This window comes from Pelobates fuscus, chromosome 2 (genome assembly GCF_036172605.1).
Source record: "Pelobates fuscus isolate aPelFus1 chromosome 2, aPelFus1.pri, whole genome shotgun sequence".
NCBI lineage: Eukaryota > Metazoa > Chordata > Amphibia > Anura > Pelobatidae > Pelobates > Pelobates fuscus.
The window spans coordinates 161,658,592-161,682,041 of NC_086318.1; the positions used below are offsets into that span (position 1 = coordinate 161,658,592).

Here is a 23,450-nt window from a genome sequence, read left to right on the forward strand (position 1 = left end):
TTAAAAGGTCAGGTTACAGTTAGGTGTGGTTCCTTAGTTATCCTATACCTATAGTTCTGCTGGTTGCTGGAGTATGTTTTCCCTTACACCTTGAAGTAGATACAGACTGTGTAGGATTCCGGGACCTAAACATCGTCCTTTCACAACCACATCTCTGACACTGTCACATATCCTCCCCCCCAGCTCAGATCTACCGAAACCGAGACCTACTATATCTAGAGTAGCTCTCATAAATTCATCCACCACACACTCGTCTTCTAATACTAAATACGTTGAGAATGCTGTAGTTGTCTACTGTATGCATCTTACACTATACTGTCCTGTAGAAGGAGACAGTCCCTTTGTTGCAATAAAGTAGGGTTGCCAGACTATGCACTATGGCAAGAAGCATGGCAGAACTTTAGCAGAAGATTGCCAAGCATACAGCAATGCCTTATGAAACTTGTTAATGCCTAATGGATTAAACCACCAGCGTTGGAATTACAAAAATTGTGTAAAAATAAAACTGCAAGCAATCTATTATGGTCATTGGCTATTTTAGTCCAATTCCACACTTTCTATTAATATATATATATTTTTTCTTTTTTATAATATCCCTCTCTGCAAAAATGGCCAATTCATCAATCTGTTTTAATCTAGTGTGAGTTAAAAAAAGTGCTTGCCTGCTATTAATCTGCTATTAATCTGTGCAGTCCTCAACATAATCTCAACATCTATAAATCCTATTATGTATAACTTGGGGTTGTGTTGTAAACATACCCGTTATAGTGTAAGAATGATGTACAAGCAGAGTTTGAATTTAAACTTTCTTAAAGAAAATGTTTAATGAAAATGTTTGCTTGTGTTGAGTCTATCAAAAAATTTGAGATATGCATGTAAACATGTCATAACTTACAATAAGAGGAGCTTGGAATCCTTGCATTTGTTGGTATTCATTAGAATTATTGTAATAACTATCAATAATTGTAGCCTAGGCATTCAATCACCCTTTTTTTTTTTCTTTTTTTTTTTAAAGACGAAAATTCCTTAAGATTGTTCTTTCACTATTTCCTTTTGAGACACAGTTATGGGAACACACATACACCAATTATAATCATGAGGACAAAAAAATATCTCAATGTGTAAAGTATGTCAGAAAGCCAATGCAAAATAATTTGATGTGCAATTCCTTAAGTGTAATTAGCAGATAATAGACGATGACAACCCATCATAACAAAATGCTGCTGTCCAGAGAATCATTGAGTCACTGAATAATGTGATTTAAAGAGGAGTCATCAACCTAACAATGGGAGGTCAGAGACTTCAAATGTGATTTACAAGCATGAAGCATCAGTGTTCCCCAGTTCAATAGCATTGTGGTTAATATGCTCAATGGGTGTAATCTTCCTCAATTCAGCTGCTGGCTGAAATGCAGCAACATGCCAATTGTCTTTTTCACATCCTCAATTTTATCTTTTACAATTCCACTGGATGAACAGACCCTAACTAAAGGTCAGAGCAGAATTCACTAAAAACCATCTGGCTAGTCCACAAATTCAGTCACTGCTGTCTGTATCTGCACAGAAATTGGCAGTATGACTATTTTCTAAACTCAAGTACTATTATATTCTGCCAGTAAAGTTTGTTGATGACAATATTTTGCCAGGAAAAAACATCTAACATACCTTTGAGCATGAAAAAAACTAATTTCTTATAGAGATTCAATTTAATTTTGAGCAATAGTCAGATCGTTAGCATATTCTAGGTGTGAGCTCAATTTTAATACTCATTCTACCACAAATAATATCTTTTTTTGTGCATTCTTCTTTTTTTCCAATCATTGCACATTATCATCATCGTGCTATTTCCCACTATGACATTGAAAAGCTTCTTTATGTTTTATGTTCATATAAATTCTGCATGACCATACAAATATGGGAAGTTTAACCTTGGGCAATGAAAAGCAAATCAGTCACTAACATGTCTGGGATAACAATTAATTATAATAAACATTATTGTACATAATAATTAAAAGTAAGATGTATTTCATTGTTTTGTTTAACTTTTTTTATGTATCAAATATACATACACAAAATTATAGTTACGTATAATAAGTAAAACTGATCTGGTCTTATTTACTTAATGTGTTGTTTATTCCTATGTATTAAGAAAAAAAAATGATCGCTATCGAACAACCTGTGTTTTTCAGATTTGATGAATGAAATGAAAGCATGTGACCACCTACCCACACACCTTGGAAGAGGTGCACTCCAAACTCTTCGGCCACCTCCTAGGCAGGTTAGCCTATTCGCACCTTCTAGACGATATCCAGGAAAGCAGGAAAACGTTAGCGAGTCACCCACACCAAAGTGAAATCCTATTCTTCTGCTGTAAGCTGGAACACCTGGGTCATCACATGGCTCTAAATTGTATTCTACAGTATTCGAACAGAAAACACATTTTAGGATGAAATTGTACATACAATAAAGAACAAATGGATTGATATAATTTTCATTTTTTTTCAGGAGAGAAAACATCTGGCTACATTTATTTCCTTGAGGGCAGTATCTGGACTCTCAAGTGAAAATATACCCTTAAGATTTCTAATAGTTTTTTCCACATAGTGCCATGTTTTTCATATCTCCTTTAGTTTAGTCATCTATTCAGCCACATAAAAAGCTGATCAGCCCTGCACTGCTGGGATTAGCTCAGGAGAGCTAGCATAAATTCCTGAGAAGGAGCTTCTGGCTGTCACAGAGCTGTCGAGTAGGTGAGAACTCCAGCAGACCCCAGGCTAGTGATGAAATCATACTAAAACAGTTAGATTCATAACAATGGGTAGCAGGGCATTTGAAGTATTTCTTTAAGGAGTTTTATTCAGATACACATAGAATGTACAGAATATATTATATAAGAAATCAGAAGAAAATTAAGTGGAATGGCAAGAATATGTAAACAGTTTAAAATCAATGGAAAGCTACCAAAATACAGGAAACAGTGGAGCACATTATCAGCAGGTAATGTATTGGTTTACCCAATACAGTTAAATAAAACTCAATGTCAAACCAAAACACAACAAGACGTCAAATGAAAAGTAAGTAATCCAACTAGCCAAGGTGTAGTACAAGTATAAGATACAAGCAGAGTAACAGAAAATGTATAAGTCAGGAGCCAAACTCAGTCCAGGAGGGGTAGAGGAGATATTGTTAACTGCAAGCTGGTGTTCCACAGCAATATCCAAGATATTCTGAGCAACACAGTGTTAACATAATAATGGTGCAAAGAGATATAGAAATTGAAAGGGTTTAGTACTCCCTCTCACCAGCATACAGTACTGTCAACAGCAATGAAGTCAGGAGACTTCATCATTAAAATCAGAACTCTGTGGATATAATATTTATCTTAAAGAAATTAAGTTAGGGTTATGGAGATACCTGGGCAGGATTACTTTTAGAGGTTAAACTGTTACTGAATGATTTAACCCGATGTTCTTCCATACATTGCTATCAGTCATGTCCCTCTTCTGTCCCTCTTCTTCTACCATTCCCTGATTCTTAAAACAGAAAACCTTGTGCAACCACAGACAGGGACACCAATGAACATATATATTTTTATCAAGCTGTTTTGTGAATGAGGTGCTACTGACTGGCTTAGAGTGTCACTTGATGCTCTAAGCCAATCATAAGCACACCTGTCTGGGGCTGTCCAAAGCTACCTGTTTCAAGAATGGGTGAAAAGTAGAAGAGGAGAGGCAAAGCTAAAAGGCAAGTTAGACTAAGCTGGCACCAGGGACCTCCTGGCACCATAACAACATTATTCAGAAATGTGTTACTTTAAAATGCTGAATCACAAAATTAAAAATATGATACCGGTAAGTTATTTGTTATTTGAATTGTTATATTCACTAATATTATCAAACATGAATAGATAGTGGTTGCACAGTGAATACATGCACAAGGTTAATTAGTAGCTAAACATGAATTTCATTATTTAATCGCACGATAATACAATGCACTGCTGTTTGTTTACTTTGATCTATCAAATGTTCTAAGTCACCTTTATATTGCTGTATGATTCCTCTCTTGCCGCTGTCATTAGTCTAATGCTAGCCTTACCTTTTGTGTCACTTTACCCCACTCCCTCTAGCATGTAACCTTATTGAGCAGGGCCCTCAACCCCTCTGTTCCTGTGTGTCCAACTTGTCTGGTTACAACTACATGTTTGTTCGTCCACCCACTGTAAAGAGCTGCAGAATTTATTGGCGCTATATAAATAATAACATAATAATAATAACATAATAATGATGGACCTGGTATTTTAGCTTGACAAAGGCACAAATAGGTATTGACATGTTGCCTGTCATCTGTGAATGGTGAATAAACTATACTCACAAATTAGTTCTGTAAAATGCTGATGAATACCTTTCTTTATTTGTCACATTAACAAATGATTAAACAATGTGTACAAATATAGCAAAAGCCTCCACTGTTTCATGTCTTTATTAAACATATTGTTCTAAACTGTGTTAAAAATATGATGTGAACTTTTATATTTTCTTTAGATGATATTATTTCATTACATGGTAGATACTCGTCTTTGTCTCACAAACTTACTCTTACTCTTTCTCCATTCTTTTGGTATTTCTAGCTTTGAGGAACAATTTCATATGGTCATGCCATACCTTTTCAACCTAAAGGGATACTCTAAGCTCCAAAACTATTTTAGCTTAATGAAGCAGTTTTAGTATATTGGTCATGCCTCACTGTTTAATTCTCTGTCATTTAGTAGATAGATCACTATTTTTCTGTTTTTGCAGCCCTAGCCAATCCCCCCCCCCTTCACTGTGACTTACACAGCCTCATAAAATAAAATGGTCTAATTTTTAATCAAATCTTAAAGCACACTGTGTTTACTTTAGAATTTGTCTCTTGCTATGTTAATTAGAGTTTAAATCGCTCACATGAGGCTCTAGCAGAATATTAAAAAAATCAGGACATAAGCGACTCTAAAGTAAACACACTGTACAATAAGGGAAGTATGAAAAATAGATTTCATTTTACAGGAAGTGTGAAGTGAGGCTGTGTACGTCATAAGCAGGGGTTGTGTGGCTAGTGTTGCATAAACAAACAGGGTTATTCACTAAAGTGGGACATCAAGGTGAATTCAAAATACATTTCAAATTTAAGGTCAAAATAATAAAACTGGAAACATTCTCAGTCAGCCATGCTTTCCATTCAACTAGTCTGGCCATAAATTTTAATTTGCCTTGAATACTCACTTTATTAAATAGGCGTGAAAGTGATTGAATTCTTAAATGGCATATAATAGAGCAGGAAGAATGAATTCCTGAGCTATACACCAAAAACCACTCCATTAAGCTAAAGATGTTTTTGTGCTCAGAGTGTCCCTTTAATGCTAATATTACACTATGGCCTGACCATTCCTAAGTTTGAAAAGTTAGAATTGGATGCACATTAACATTCAAATGTCATAACACTGGAAAGCAGTTCAAACCATGATATCAACACCATATTTCATGATTGGGTTCAGTTTAATTTGTTAGAATGATATTGCTTTTTCAAGCATATCTAGTCACTACTCTTGTCTCTTCTAAGAATACATTCTTCCAATAAACATATACATTTCCCAATAGGTCTTTGGTAAAACTGAAATGTAAGTTCTCAAACACATATAGCACTTTAAGCTTTTTTAAATTTATAAAATATGTGATTTCAATATAAACTAGAAAAGCAGAAAAGCTACAATTTCTGTGGAAATTGTGTGAAGTGTTCTTGCCTCCACCAGTAGTCTACAACTGGAGTGGGCAAAGTAACTGTTATTTTCTATTTATATAGCACATTTAATTGCAACGTTTATGCCCAAAGTGCTTCAAAGTTACAATAAAACATACATTTATAAAAACATTAGCAGGTGTTCAAAGGGGCTGTCTAGAGTGGAGTTTCAATGAATGTCAATGGACTATCAGAACTATGGCTTAGACGTGGACATTTTTAGTGGCAGCAGGATAGCTGAACGTTTTGATATAAGATTTGTGTGGGTGGGCTTGAAAATGAGGGAGTGATGGCAGTTTAGAAATCATGTCCTGATTTTTCTGCTTTTGCCAGCTCCACCCTCTAGTTTTGCCATTCATTCCTATGGGACCAATTTCGCCACAAGAATGATGATATTCCGTGAAACATTTGGTGAAAGTTCCACAAAGTAATAGCAATCCAATCGGGAACAATCCACACGTTTCGGTATATTATGGTCTATGTAGTATAAAAACTGTGGGAGGAGTTAGGGTGGTAAATTTGGCTATAATAAGAATAAGAATAATATATATGTGAGATAACATTAAGTGGTCTTGCTATGCAAGAACACTTAATGATAGAATCTTGTTATACCTCACCATATATCAATCTGTTTTTTCTTTCAGATAGATTAGGTCTGTGAATCTAATCTCAAATGGTAGGTGCTTGCCCAGAGTGTCTGTTTTTGAAAGACTTCTCAATGAATTCTAATACAGTATATGCAAGCTACAGGTCCACCAGGCTTCTGAATGAGAAGCATATGATTGGGAATTCTCTAGTACAGACAAAAAAAGTCTGTGCCAGTGAAGAGGTAAGGGCTTTCAGTTGCTGTAGATATTAGGTCTTCAAATATTGCAAGCTGTGGCTTCATATACCACCAAAAAAAAATGCAAAGATAATTACACACAATTTTGTAATATAGTAAACACATTTTCAAGCCACACATGCATATGTTTCGTAAATATTCATGATTCAATGTTTGATTCATGACATCATTCAATTATTAATTTCTGTTCTCAAGAGCAGACGTCGATGGTGACAATGGTTTTGATACCAACAAACCTTTTATTTACCCCATAAATAACATTGATGTGTTTGCCATATAAACTGTGGAACAAAGGTAATTATAAAACGTATCTCCACAACACTTCTAAAGTTTAGTTAGCATTAGAGTTCTAAAAGTTATAGTTCCCTGATTATAATTTCATTTGATTTGGATTTTCCCATACCTTCTGCAACAAGGTCATCTGCATTGAATCGATATGTTAAAGATTTTTTAAATCTATCTATAAGATAAGAATTTTTAATTTTACTAATCCCCTGAATAGTGATTTACCAAAAGCAAGATATAATGTTTCTCTAAACGTTTGCCTATTCTTTAAGTTCTCATATTCTCTGTTTTTGCATGAGATATTTTTAATCAAATTATTGCAAGAATATGCATAATTACAAAGAACTCGTAAACAGTCTCCCACCATTTCATGAGGATTGTTATCATTTATCCATATGACATCAACAAATATTCTTGCAGTGATATATGTTAAAGAATTACTACAATATTCAGATTAAAAACATAAATTGGCTGATGCTTTAAATGGATGTCATTTTGTAACATCTGAGATGTCACATTCGTGGAATGATTAATTATTGGCAGCATGTCAACAGGTTTCAGAGTGTGTGAGTAAAACTGGTAAAAGCGTTATCTGCAGTTTAAAAAATGTAATTCGAGCAATCGTATTTATCACTTTATATTCATTAAATTAGACAGCAAGTGCAAAATGTGTTACCTGAAAATGTAATGTTAAAGCCTTCATAGGAAATGGAAAAGTCTGATACAAATCGAAGCTGAGCAGTAAAATTTCCAAAAAGACCAGCTTTTATTGTAGGTGGTAAGACTGAACCTGTCAATCTGGCAACTGGATGAACAAAGCTTCCATCTTCAGTTATCAATAAATAATCATGAGAGCTTTCAAGGTGAAATGTGTGAAATACCAGCTGTACTCCTGTAGACAAAAAGATTTATAAAAAAAAAAACAAGGAAATAAAAATAACAGATTTTAATAGCAGTTTACATATACAGCATTTCAATTTTATTGTTACATGTTAAGTCTATTCTTTCTTAGGTTCACTCTCAGGAACAAAATTTGCCTATGCGAATTCACCAGTATTAATTTGACTGTGTGAATTTGCCAAAATGCAAATTGCCAGAAAATTTAGAATTTTGCCCTGAATGTAATGAGCCATCAGATCTAATACACATGCACATTTTGGAAACTATATTTTCCAAAAAAGGTGCAAATTAGGTTTAGTAAATAAAGTTTATTTATATATATATATATATATATATATATATATATATATATATATGTATATATATATATATATGTATATATATATATATATATATATATATATATATATACACATACAACAGAACCACTACACTAAAGGAACACTGTAGTGCTAGGAAAACATTCCTAACGCTACAGCCTTGTTGCCCATGTCAATCGGTCCATAACTGTGTTTATAATAAATACATTAATTAAAAATAAACAAGTTACTCAACTTTTCTCCTGCACTGCCACAATCTCCTACTCAGGTTTTGTCATCCTGGAGGCATGCCTCCAACATGACAGGTCAGTCCAAAGGTCCTCAAGGAGGAGCATTGGGAAATGTAGGCACATGTGCGGCATGTGAATCATTGTACTCAATTTGAAAGCACTGCACATGTTTGTGCGTGATATCATGGTATGTTACAGTATGAGAGACAGGCAGTAAGATTCCCAGCTCTTATACCTCGAAGGCTTGTAGATGTGGCTTGATATTGGGTTTTGAGGGCTAGGATAGGGTGGCCAGCACTATAACAACTTCAATCAGAGGAAGTTTAGTGCCTAAAGTGTTCCTTAAGGCTACAATTGCTTGTTTGTTTGGACTATCCATTTAAAGTTAATATTAATATCTGAACTATGACATGGCCATTCCTAAATTCAAAATGTAGCATTGTTAGATGCTGTGAGAAATATATACTGCTAAGTTATAGATAATGGATGAAAATTAACACTCAAATGCCATAACACTGAAAAGTAATTTTTAATTATTATATCAACACCATGTTTCGTGTTTTAGGTTCAGTGTTATTAAAATTTTATTTAAGCAAGCTTTAAGGGCAAAATTAAAATAACTATAGTTTAATGAAGCTGTGTTGGTGTATAGATCATCATCCTGTGGTTTCACCACTCAATTCTCTAACACACAGGAGTTAAATCACCTTGTTTATGCAATCCTTACCACATTTAAAAGAAAATATAAAATAATAGCTAGCATATAATCTCAAAGAATTGGCGGGCCAGAAAAATCAGAAAAAAGCAGCTGCACACATTGCTGTTTACCCTGATGCTTCCTCTGCAGCTCACCGACAATATGTCAAGCTGCATTTTTCTGTCCACCCAGTTTTGCGTTGATATAGTAATTGCTGTTGTACATTTGCTGATTTTAAAATTACATTTATCATTTACACATTTATATTGGATGAAAAATAAAATTCATATCTATCTCAAACTTGTGTAAGAAACATATACATATAAAGACATAATTATAATAAACACATATTATGTTATGTGCTTATACTAGCTTTTTTTTAAATTGCATTTGTTTATGATAACAAAATGCAGTCATTCTAAACAATTGCATAGATGGATAATACAATAATGCATTTTCTAGAAACTCACAAAGGCTTATAGAAATCACTGGTGTGTATCGATCTATTAGCAATTATCTTTTTTTCTGAGCTTATATGTAAAATTTATGCTAAAATACTTCTATTTAGCACCTATTGTATAGTTAAAGAAAAATTAAATATAGATTTTAAATGATTTACTAATGATTTTGTTCCACCCATTCAAGAAACTTAAAATAACTCCTGTATATTATAAGGATAAACTAACTATGAAAACAATGCATCTAAACTGATTTCTTTCTTATTCCTTCTTCTAAATTATATAGTATATGTGATTAAGAATAAAAGTTTAGTGGATTGTTGGCTTGTTGGCAAAGGTGATTTGTTCTACAATAGACACTAAATTGCAAATTCAGTAGGAGAGTGCGGTACGATTTTTGTATTTTGAGGCAGTGTTATCCTTTGGTCAACATTTTGCTGGGAAACCTTGGGTCCTGGCATTAATGTGAACTATACTTTGAAATATACCACCAACCTAGAGATTTTTGCAGACCACATACACCAGGTTAGGGCTGGCAGCTTGTTGCCAGGGAGGCAAAAACTATTTAGTGGCCAATAATGCAATTTTACAAACCCACCCATTAATATCAGCAATAGACACAAGTACACAAACAAAATAAATGTGTTGCTAGACATACATGATCATTGAGTAGAAAAAATGAAAGTGTTATCTCTTTGTTCCCAGCCTCTCTGTGATATGTCAATGCACCAGCAACTGTGCCATCTCTCTGCCCCATCTCTCTACCCCAGTATACCTGTGCCATCATTCTGCCCCAAGCATCTCTGTGCCATTGCTCTGCACCCAGCAGCTCTCGGCCATCACTGTGCCATTGATCTGCCCCAACCAGCTTTGTGCCCCCAGCATATCTGTTCTATTTATGCCCACAGAGACTTGCTCAGGGACTCAGATGGCATCCCCAGCACTTGCTTTGCACCCAGATGACAGGCATCCCCTGCACTTACCTCAGGACCCAGATGGTATCTCCAACCCTTACAGGACCCACATGATATCCACTGCACTTACACCATGACCCAGATGACATTCTCAGGACATTCCTGGTGTCAAGTGGGAAGCAGACCATCCAGTTTGACTCTTGCACTCTCTGCAAGATTGGTGAAGTTAGAGGTTTCGTGAGACAGATGGGAGAGGCAGACAGAGGTGATCAGCTGGCTGAATGCCATCCACAAAATATGCTGGCAATGCTGCTGTTATTTTCCTAATGCCTCTACTGGCTGGATTACCATCTGGGTGGCAACCTGACCAGCATGGCTATAATTTTGGGTGACCTAGGGCAGTTGTCTACCTGCCCCCTGGCCCAGCCTACCCCTGACGTACACCCATCACCCCTTCAAGGCAATGGCGTACCCTGATGGCAGTGGTCACTGTCATTATGGTAATTCACCCCCCTTCGTACTGCAAAAAATGTTCAGGAATGAACATAACAAAGAGTTCAAGGTGTTGCCTTGGCCTCCAAATTCCCCATATCTCAATCCAATCTGGATTTATAGATCAACAAATCCAAATCCATGGAGGCCCCACCTTGAAATTTGCAGGACTAAAATGATCTGGTACTATTGTCTTGGTGCCAAATACCACAGGACATGTTCAGAGCAGCACAGGGGGGACTTATACAACATTAGGCAGGTGGTTTTAATGTTGAGGCTGATCAGCGTATATCTTAAAAATATAGCATATTATGTAGCTGAGGAGGTAAACTAAAAAAATGTGGATGGTAGAGGAATTGTGGACATATGGAAAGGAAGGATGATTTTGAAAGTAGTGTTTCCTGAAACTTATATGACTGGGAGACAATGGGCTGAATATGGCTGGGAATATTCAAAAGGTAGCTGATACACGTGATATTTTCTCAACCACCTGATGTTTTGTAGATTTCATACTGAAAACTGTTTTATTTTAATTTATAATGTATTGCTGCTCTCCTTATTAATTTTTGTTTTCTATGGCAGGGTGGGAAGAACACTTTGTCATATGATCCAAATTGCACACTCTATTGGCCTGTCATGGGCAGGTAAAATAAAATATAAAACAGACAAAAATTATAATTATTACAATTAGATATAAATATGGAATCAAATAATTACACATTGTCATTGGTGGATAATCTCCATTGCTATAAGCAATCTTTGCTCTATTAAAGAAACTTATACTTTGGAATTAAGCCATCCTTATGAATTATTCAATCCTCTATTTATCACCATACAGAGTTTTCAATGTACTCTTCTTTGTCACCATAGAGTGTAGTAAGCATAAAACTTAACAAAATCTTTATTGTAACAAATATTCTTACCCTTTCCATGTGAGACTTCAATTGTCCAAGTGCAGTTTAGAGAGTTGGGATAAAAATCAGGGAAACCTGGTGAAAGTATAGTCCCCGTCCTTCCATGAATGTAACCACCGCACAAAGCTATAATCAAATAAATGCATAAGAGTGTCAATAAATTTGTGTATTTTTATATTAACATAAGTCAACTTGCATGTACAATTTTTTTTTCAGGGCAGCATATACAAATGTGTTTGCCCTACTGTGCACAGCATTTCGGACAGAAAAAAATAACAATTCTTTAAGATTCCATTATCAGGTGACTCAGTCTTTTTATTTTTTCCCTATTCTCCAAACAGCACTATGGGACCTTCTTTTTAAGGCCAAATATTAGGTTATGTTCACAAGGCCTTTTTAACATGTGATCAAAAAATAAATCCTTAAATAGCACTGCAAGTGATGTTGAAAGTGTTTGTGGTGGAACCAGCCTCGCCACTGGGCATTGGAGAAGACTGATTGCCAGCCTCCTGCCCTGTGACTATCGCCCCATGTTGAAATGCTTGATATTCCCCTGCAAAGACCCGAAAGCCGTGTGAGCACTGTTACCCCAGATAGCTATGCCATGGAGCCCATTCGTATAATGAAAGACTATGTGAAAGACTTTGGCTCCATGGCAATTGAATTGTATGTATGTGATCTGAGTGCCATTCAGTAATAATGTGCACTCAGATCTAAGCTATCTGGGGATATGTTGAATGTACCTGTTTTATGCAATAGCTGCACCGTTATATATTTTTATGTATTTTATTGTATTTTGCTACTATGTGGCTAATGGAGTTTTGCCTCTGTCCTTGGAGATAATTGGATTACTTCCCAATTATCTCCAGGATAGAAGACTCTGTGGAACTGGTTTTGGGCATAAAAGCCATGCTTCATTTGGCCACAAAGGACGTTGATCTAACTTTTGACCCACTGGACCAATTTGTATGATTTTGACGTATGTTGGTATTTGGAGTATTAATTCTGAAAATGTAAGTCTAAACATTTGTGAATGTGATGCATACTTTTAAAGTTATGAATATTGTGTAAAACTGTGTATTTTCCTGCCTGTGAAAATTATATTAACCCATTGTGTAAGGTAATTGTATCACAGGCAGAGGGGAGGATTTTGTGTGGGAGTGTCTGAGTGTATTGTACGTGTTTATTGGTTGTTTTACAAAACCCTGTGGGTGGTACTAATGTGTAAGAATGTGTATATAAGAACAATAAACCCACAGCTCTGTCAGTTCTACTTCACCTTCAATTTGGAGTGTCGTCTCTTATTGGGGGAACCTGCTACAAGGGATTGCTATGCTCTTCATACTCTCTTGCTATATTCACTGCTATGCTCTTGTAAGAGCTTGTTTATGTTTTTGCTCTCTGAAGGAGTCTACAGTGGTTATGGTGTCTGCTGGAGTGCTAGGAGCATCCTTCAACAGAGGTACCCAGTCGGGGTTAGCCTGTTATTTGATCTCTATTCTTTCAGGAAGATTACATTTCTAAGATTAAAACAGTTGAACATTGAAGTTTTAATGTTCCATTGGAGCTTCCAACCCCTAAAGAAGCTCCTATAATTTAGATTTTTAAGTTTCTGACATCAGGATGTTTTAAATGTTTACTTACTAAATAGTGACAGTTTCCACACCGACAACAATCAATGTGATTTACAAATCACATTGATTGTTGTCTTTTTTAACCTTTGCTCTGCGTAAAACTTCAACACACCTTTCCCTCTGTTTCTAACCTGCACTATCAATATGCCCATCACTCAACATTAAATCTAACTCATCTTGGGCTGTCATAAAGTGAACTCTCCGGGTGCTGTAGATATGACTGCACCTAATAAATCTCACTGTAAGTGCCAGCCATTCCTTCAACCCTGGTACAGCAAGCTCACCTGCTATCTGCAACAATGTTCCTCTACTGTAGAAAATTGTTGGAGAAATTAATTCACCACACTTGATGAACTACTTTACAAATCCATCCTTCATTGCTATATTTCTGTCCTCTCCCTTGCCAAACATGAGTATTCTCCTCTCTCATAATCCCCAAAACATTTTAATACTTGTTACTCCCTTCTCAATCCCCCTGCAACCTAATTAGGAATGCTATTTCCTCCTCTTCCTCCAACACATAGCTCCAATATGTTACCTCCTCCACTCTTAACTCTTTTCACTAAGTCTCTGAACAAAAGGGTTCTACATTTCTTCAATCCTCTCACTCCTCCACCTGTCCTCTAGATCCCTTACACTATCACCTTTTCCAATCTCTTTTCTTTAAAATTCTGTCTACTGGCATTTCTCCTCTCCACTCACATGCAATTGTCAATCACATCCTAAAAAAAAAAAAGCCATCTCTTGATCCTACTTTTACTTTTTACTACTGTCCATATCACACATCCCCTTTACTTCTAAGCTTCTTGAGTGGCTTATGTTTTCCTGACTTAACACCTGACTTATCAATTAAAACTAGCATTATCAAAGTGACTACCATTTAAACTAAAAAATCTAAAATAGGTGTTATTTTTTATGCATTATATATTTTTTCATATTTTAATATTTTGAAAATATATATTTTTCTAGCAATATTAAATCATTTGAAAATATTTTCTAAAATGATTAAATCAAGGCCTTAAATTATTGTGCATGTAGAGAATGTAAGTTCTTCTTTAAACAGCTAGTGTTAGTGTATGAGTGTTAGGTGTTAGTATACATAAAGTGTAAGTGTGTTGGTTTATATAATAGTTATGTGTAATACAAGTTGTTGGTGCGATAATAACTCCTTCAACTTGAAATAAAAATGGTTTATATACTAAAGTACACTTTTAACCCCTTAAGGACACATGACGTGTGTGACACGTCATGATTCCCTTTTATTCCAGAAGTTTGGTCCTTAAGGGGTTAAAGTAACCACAAAATTAATTTCAACGTTAAGGCCAATATAGAAGAACTGGGAAATTAGCAAAAAAAATCAGCTGTGCAACTTTCAGCCTTCAATCTGAAATTCACTTTAAATTTAATTTGAATTCTCACTTAACTTATTATCCCTGTAGGTCATTATGCTCTCTTAATTGCCATTATCCTCTCTGCTTTTGATACTGTTGGCCACTATTTTATACTCCCTACCCTGCACAACCTTGGACTCCATGATCCTGTACTTTCCTGGTGTCCATACTATTATTATTGCTGACATGTTTTGAGTCAGATTTACCTCATAGTTACAGACCTACAACCACTCCATATGGGAGGCCTGGTACAGCTTGGATTGGTATATTGTGGGATCCAGTATTGTAAAATAGATGTCTTTGCTACAAAAGCTAAAATGAAAGATAATTTGTTAAGTCTAGGTGGAGGATACCTAGGATCATCAAAATGGAGAAAGAGGATTAGCAACATTTAAGAACTTGATGGTGTATGTCTTAAGGGAGTTTCAAAACTGTTGGATAAGTTCTCAAAACCAGAATCAATACTAGAGGTCAACCATTGCCAAGTCACATTTCAGTCATGTGGGTGATGGCCAATATTTTTAGATAACATTTTTATTTTGGGCTAAGTATGGTTTATGTAAAATATGCAATTGTATTTACAGGTAGTAAAAGCTGATAAGAGTGTGATAGGTTTAGACCAGGTGGTAATCATTGTAACTAGTTCATTGTAACAGGTAAGTGAGTAAGCCATTTCCCAGGCCCCGAAGTATAAGATGTATATTTGATATGTGGTGTGAGTTGTGTGTACAGTTTACTCAAAGAGCAATGTTTAGGTTTGGGATAGTATTGGGGAAGTATTTAGGAGGTGTGACTAGTCTGAGTTCTGTTAAATATGGACATATGGATTGGAGAACGCTTTCAGTTTGAACTTAAGTGTTGAATGGCAAGGGAAGGGTATTTTTCCCTACAGGTCATATTAAGCAGGAACTTCCATTTGCTCTCCTTGGTTAAGCCCTCCAATGCATCACTGTCAATCATGGAGCCAAGTCCTGCACTGTCAGGCTTAATTCAGCTAGAGAGCTTCCAGGTCTCCATAGTTAGTAATGGAGACAGGGACCTCTAGGTAAGAAGTCAAACAATTCTAAAACAGTTTGACTACTTACAATGGGTGAGGGGTGCCAGCATACTTCTGGGACCATATCCACTACAGCATATTAAAGTAGTTATTGTCTTGGAATTTTCCTTTAAGGATAGTTGTGCACATTGATGTAGTTACTATTTAAAGAAATTACGCAATAGTAGCTTTAATTATTCTCTTTTGTTCTGGAAGATTTGCAATAAAAAACAGGAATATAGAAGAAAACCTAAATTACACAGCTATTTTAGTTTATTAAATTATTGAGCAAAATGTTGCTGTTTTTTTCACTGATTTAATAGTGATCAAGGTAACAGTATACAAGTACAACATATGCACAAAGCTTTAAGTGACATCAGTCCAAAAAACAAATGAGAAAGGAAAGTTGTCTTTCTATCTTAAATTAGAAAATATCTCTGCCAACTCCTAGTTTCTTCATGATATATGTGTTCAGTATTATGTTATAATACAGCTACTTTCCCAGCAGAAGTGCAGACTTGATCAAAGGCTAAACCACCTTGCTGAATTATTCATTTAAAATGTGTGTTTTTTATTTCTGAAGCATGGTCATAAACATTCACCACATACAAAAAACCACCAAGTGGTCCCTTGGACAAACAAGTATTTGTTTATAAAGAGCTTTTTCTTTCCAAATCCTACTAATATATTCTACAAAGTAATTCCGTTGTATGCAGTTGGGAGATATTTTCTTTTATACTAACAAATAAAATATAAAAAAATAAAAATAAACAGAGAATAGATATTAATCAACCTGGAAATATTACCTTGGGGTGAATAAATCATGTCTTAGCGAAACTGTGAGGAGAGAATTATTTACTAAAGGTCAATAATGTCTACTTCATTTAGATTTCTACTGCATTGAGTTTACTTAGGAAAACTATTGGCATGTTGATACATAATGGTACATTGTCTAGGCTCTAACAATGGAAAGCTTTTGGTAGTATTTATTTATGTACAAAGTATAAAACCCAATAGCATTTTCTCATTAAAATTTAATATGGAAAAAGAATGTTGTTTGTTAAGAGCACTAATGGTAACTATACTATAAGCTCTATCTATTATCTCCATAAGACATGTTTTACAGGGAATTAAAGAAACTCAATAAACACCAAAAAAACTTTAGCTTAATTAAATGGATAGTATAGTGTTAGGAATACAAACCTGCATTTCTAACACTCTACTTCCCTCTGGTCCCCTTTTCCTCGCTCCACCCCTCTCCCCCTCCTCCCCCCCCCCCCCCCCCGCAGCAATGTAAAGGTTAAAACCCCTTACTGTACTTCCCTCTTTCCAGTGCTTATTCCAGTGCCAAGAATTACACACTACTTGCATCCACTATTCATAGCATTAATTCAGTGAGTAATAAAAAATGTGAAGCAAATTACATCACAGAGGCATATAATGTAATGAAAGGGACACTATAGTCACAAGAACAAATACAGCTTATTGGATTTGTTCTAGTGAGTAGAATCACTCCCTTCAAACCTTTTGCAGTAAGCAGAGAAAATGCAGTGTTTACATTATAGCCTAGTGATGCCTCCACTGACCATTCCTCAGATGGCTGCTAAAGGTGCTTCATCCTCTGCATGGAGACACTGAACTTTCCTCATAGAGACACATTAATTCAATGCATCTCTATAAGGAGATGCTGATTGGCCAGGACTGTGTTTGGCTTGTGCTAGCTCTGCCCCTGATCTGCCTCCTTGACATTCTCAGCCAATCCTATGGGAAATCATTGCCAATCAGCCAATCAGGAAGATCAAGGGCATAGGCAGCAGCTGCAGAATTGAATACAAGTAAGATTTTACTATATGCATTCAATGCATTCAATGCATTCAATGCATCTCTATAAGGAGATGATGATTGGCCAGGACTGTGTTTGGCTTGTGCTAGCTCTGCCCCTGATCTGCCTCCTTGACATTCTCAGCCAATCCTATGGGAAAGCATTGCCAATCAGCCAATCAGGAAGATCAAGGGCATAGGCAGCAGCTGCAGAATTGAATACAAGTAAGATTTTACTATATGTAGGGAGGCAAATGGGGAAACAGGGAAGCAATATGGTGGTTTTAACACGATAGGGTCAGGAATACATTTTTGCATTCCTGACCCTATAGTGTTCTTTTAAATATATATCAAATTAAATGAATGTTATAAATAAGTTTGGAATTCTTGAAGCTAAATTATTAAAATAATCATTGTGCTGTGTTTAACTTTATTAGCACTGATTGTGTGCATTGTATATGAAGGCTGAACTTGATGGACACATGTCTCTTTTCAGACTATGTAGCTAAGTAACTATGTATAGGCCAAATATGTAATTTTATTCATACTAATTGTTATAATTAGAGACACTGACAACAGATGTACTATGTCATATTCTAAATACATGAACACCTTATAAGGCTTTAAGAGAATTCCTTATCATCATAGTTTTAAATAATATTTAACATGTCATTAATATATTTAAATATTATTGTGAATAACACAATGCTTACCATCACAGCTAGGCAATGCATGGTTCCATTGATGATTACTTTCACAAACCAGTGGCTCCTCATCACTCAATATGTATCCTGGGTCACATGTAAAAGTTACAGAGGATCCAATTCCAAAATATTTTCCTTGTCGATGACCATTTACTGGTATTCCGGGGTCAAGGCATGAATCTGATTCCAGGGTTACACCTGCAAGTGAACCATTTTAACTATTATTTTTCCTTTAAAGTCCCATTTCTAATGCATTTTTCTAACATAGTCAGCTTTTACATGATTGATATTACACGAGAGAGTAAGTTAGTATTGGTACCACTTTCAGAAACGTGCAAACATGATCAAAATAATATCCAACTCAAATTACATTTTTGCTCTTTCTCAGTAAAATAAAAAATAAAAAGATCACCTCTAACATGTCATCTTCTCTGTTTCAACCACCAACCTACAAACACATACAAATTGATATTTGTCTTTAACAGGCACATGTTCTTTAATATTACATCTCATTCTTGTTTTCCAATTTTGCTATTGGTTTAGCCAAAGATAACAGGATGTTAAGTGGTATTCAACATTATTCAATGCATCTCTATGAGGAGATGCTGATTGGTGTACATGTGCAATAGCCTCCCAATGCTTTAGTCTGAAAAAGCAGTGGATTGACAGATCATCAAGACTGATTATCCTAGCGGGATTACCTGCAGTGAGAACAAGGCTGTTCGGGAGAAAAGTTACGTTTTAAATCTTTTCAAAGCAATCTGAGGGGGGCTAGGGAGCTGAATAGTTAGTTTAAAACTAAACTGTTAGTAATACATGTTTATACACATTTGACATTTGTGTGGGTAAGCATAATTGAAGAAACCCAAAGTTGTAAAAGGGGGTATATGAAGCTACCAAGAGAATAGGGACCAGGCGGTGGGTGGATGTTAATAAGAGATGCATCAAAGTATTATTCAGATGTAAACAAATTTGAGGTCTAATAGGAAGCCAGTAGCACTAATTATGTATCAGAAATCTGAGAGTGGTAGTCCTTAGATTGAAAGATAGTAAAATCCAGCCAAGAAACTCATAACTTAGCATAAGACATGACTGTCATATAAAGAGGCATCCATTTCTTCAATAATGCATATTCTTTCCATGCATGATAAAAAGTAGAGAAGTAGATTACGTATACAGAGTAGAGATGAATCGTTTGTCAACATTCAATAACATTGATATTAATCTTTTTTGAAAATAGAAGAAGCAAGGGGGGAACAGCTGAAACAAAATGTATTTTTTTCTGTTACAGTTTGAGTGTGTGATTAATTAAGCTAATTGTTGAAAGAATCTTGTCCCAGTACCAGATTCACGGACAGTCCCACTAAATATGTTAAACGGTGCCTCATGCTTTATTGGCACCTCCAGCACATAGATATACAGGACTAAATTGGTGTAAACGGTGAAAGGTACAATACCACGGTGTCATAAATTTGTATTGGAACTCAACTAAATTGAGACTCTGAAAAGAGGGATGTAACATCTTAAAAATTGACTTACACTGCCACAATCTGGGAACCAAATGCGATCAACTATGCTCCAGTGCATCAGGGAATAGAGGAGGGAGAGCAACATATTAGAGTTTTGGGGTGTCACAAAGGGTCTGTACAGACAGCTTCAAATAATTTTGGGTCCCTTAAAGGGAACATAGAGGATAAAAGGGAAATTCAACTTTGAAATTTGTGATACTAGACGTTATCCAGAAAGGTTGGAGGATTATGAGAGGGTAATGAGTATACAAAACCTCAGATGCGAGGATGTAAATCTATCCAGCTAAGCAGAAATGGGATTGTGCATGATTGCAATGGGGACAAAGGAGGTTTAATGTGGTACTAAACTGTTTCCATATCCAGCTTGGAAGAATGAGACTGTGAGTATCTTCATAAAGGGACAGGATAGAGGCAACTTGTCAGGAATGGAAAGAGAGACTTTGAAGAAATGATTGTTCAAGACTCAACCAGTGGTGTCAATGGCCATTGATAGACATTAAGAATCAAGCAGTGGTGTCAATCAGTAGTGGAACTACCGCGGTAGCAGCTGCAACCGGGCCCGTCACTCCAGTGCATGTGTGTGTGTTTGTGTGTCTTAATGTATGTGTGTTTCTCTGTATGTATGTGTATGTGTATCTTTGTATGTCAGTATGTGCCCTGTGTATCTGTATGAGTGTCATTCTGTGTATTTGAATGTTTGTCCTTAAGTGTTTGTGTATCTGTCTGAATGTGTGTCTGCATGTGTGTCAGTGTGTGTCTCTGTATCTGTATATGTGTCAATGTTTGTATCTATAGGAGTGTCATTCTGTGTATCTCAAAGTGTGTAATTCTGTGTGTCTGTGTAGCTGCATGTGTGTATATATGTGTCTGGGCATCTGTGTGTTAGTTTGTGTGTATGTATGTGTGTCTGTGTATTAGCATGTGTGTCCATGTATGTATCTGTATGTGTTATATGGTTTGTATTTGCATGTATGTCAGTGTGTGTTTGCATGAATGAGACACAGATGCGTGAATGTGACAAATGGAGGGCGGGAGAGATATGTATGGGTGGGCCCAGGGCAATTTTCACACCAGGGCCCAGTGGTTTCTAGTTACAATTCTGGTGTCAATGACCATTAATAGACATTAGAGAGTAAAATGGATATAAAGTATTGGAAATGGCTGGGGTAGTCGTTACGACCTCTATCTTTAGGCAATGTCAGAGTGTTGAATAAGAGACAGGTGATTGTGTATCCAAAAGAAATCTGTAAATGTGCTACAGAGTGAGGCACAAAAGTTCTTAAGTACCTAAATAGGTAAGATCTGAAACAAAAATAGGACTCATGGGAGGGCATCAATTTTTCAAATATTAACCCACTGCATCCAGGAAAGCAAGGTAACTTTAATATCTTCTCTGAGTACTCTGAGAAAATATACAGTATATAGTGCAGACTATCTGTATATACAGGGTATACAAGATTACAAGTATATCTGGGGATCAACTCACATGGACCAGAGCCCTATCACCCCTGGCTCTGGGTTTGAATTGCTCCAATGGAGAGGGATAAACCCACAGTATAGCAAAACAGGATACTCTTCTGAATCATATGTAATATCTAGGCAGTATAAACAAATAGAGAGGCAGGAGCCCAAACTAAATCAGAAGAAGCCCAGAAAGCGGGCGAAACACGTCACGTGTGACATCAGAGAGAGGCGGTCCCAGCGGTCACGTGACCGGAACCAGGAAGTGTCTAAGCTGTATCATTTTCTGTGTGTAAATTCCTGCTTATCTAGTTGTGGGTTTATTGCTGGCAAACCCACTACTTCAAGTAAGAGTTTTTAACCTTTTGTTTAAATAAATACTGTGTTTGATATTATTCAATTTGGGCTCCTGCCTCTCTATTTGTTTACACTGCCTAGATATTACATCTGATTCAGAAGAGTATCCTGTTTTGCTATACTGTGGGTTTATCCCTCTCAATTTGAGCAATTCAAACCCAGAGCCAGGGGTGATAGGGCTCTGGTCCATGTGAGTTGATCCCCAGATATACTTTTAATCTTGTATACCCTGTATATACAGATAGTCTGCACTATATACTGTATATTTTTTCAGAGTACTCAGAGAAGATCCTGACTCTAGCGCACTCCAACTTTCTGGTATCTATTGCTAATTTGTGTCAATGTGTGTCACTTGGTGGTAGTGCAGCAGCACTGCAGATATTCTTAAGCGCTTTGACTCCATCTGGTTTTTAACTTTTATATCTGCAGTAAGTATTTTGAGAAAGGCCAGGTAGTCAGCTTGTAGAGATTAATAAAATACCTTGATATCATAAGTTAATTTAAAGGAGTAAGTATCAGCTGTTGTGAATGTTGTAAAGTGTACTATGGAGCATTGATAACCAAATCAATTGACATATTTCTACATTCTGTTGTTAGTGCCAAAATTCATACAACATGTTTGTCTTTCGCTCCTTTTATTTTTGGGGGTTTAATTTGGCAAACTCCAAAAACTCAAAATTTTAGAAAGCTCCCCATTCCCAGGTCTGAGGAACTTTTAAAACCGAATTTCATTAACAGAGATATGTTTCATTTTGTGAGCAATTCTTCCACTGAGATCTGAGGGAAAACTGATTTTCAGTTGTTTTAGATATATAACTAGATAATAATCTATTTAGTCTTTATACAAAATAGCATATGAATGATACCTGTATAACTTGTTCTTATAATTTATCTCAAACTCAGCCTGGAAACCTAACAATGATTAGCTGATGTTCTCCACTAAACATAATCATAACATTTAAATCATTGTGGTAACCCATCACTTGAATGTGACTCAGAGAGAATGATTGATTACTAAGGTTGTTTGTACTTGGGAACAAATTCTAGACAAGTCTTATTCTGCATCTAGTTATGTTTAGATATTAACATAATCACTTGCTAAGCATATACATAATAAGTTAACTTTATTGTATATTTATTGAAACAATTAATATGTAGACTATTGTTAATCTATATAAACACTTACTTTCATAGCGAATCAGAAAGCCCACACTTGAACGACTATTATCGGTTGTAAATAACAGATACATGTAATTTCCTGTGCTAATAATAAATTGGGGTGCTTGTGTTCCGTGATATTGTCCAATTAATGGTGAAGAATTTGCTGGGCCATCTCTCACCTCCAATAAATCATAATTGACTTCAGTCTGAAATCTAAAATTAAAAAAAGGTTTATGGTAGAAGAATAAAAAGAATAATCACACATATGCTACAGCTGCTAAATTTTAAACAGATAATAGTAAATAATTTAGGCAACATATATTTTTTAATAACAAAGCTCTGAAATGAATGAAATAAACTCTTCACTTCTGCAGTACAAAAATCTTCATGTCCAACAAAAATATTTGATTTGTTTCCATTTAATAATATACTATATATGCATGCTGAAAACTCCCCCAAATAAAATTAAAAAAAAACATTTAATGTACACTATTGGCACCAAAAGAACTTTAGCTTAATAAAGCAGTTTTG

At 35.7% G+C, this 23,450-nt stretch overlaps 1 protein-coding gene across 1 annotated transcript in view; it reads right to left on the reverse strand.

The window, feature by feature from the left end:
* CSMD1 (CUB and Sushi multiple domains 1) overlaps positions 1-23,450 on the reverse strand; it is a 1,854,468-nt gene that overhangs the window by 443,919 nt on the left and 1,387,099 nt on the right. Inside the window, exons 17-21 of the mRNA XM_063441118.1 lie at positions 22,945-23,132; positions 18,421-18,609; positions 11,835-11,951; positions 7,577-7,792; positions 2,225-2,413 (exon numbers count right to left, since the gene is read on the reverse strand). Of these exons, the coding sequence (XP_063297188.1) occupies positions 2,225-2,413; positions 7,577-7,792; positions 11,835-11,951; positions 18,421-18,609; positions 22,945-23,132 (899 nt within the window). The remainder of the gene's footprint in view (positions 1-2,224; positions 2,414-7,576; positions 7,793-11,834; positions 11,952-18,420; positions 18,610-22,944; positions 23,133-23,450) is intronic.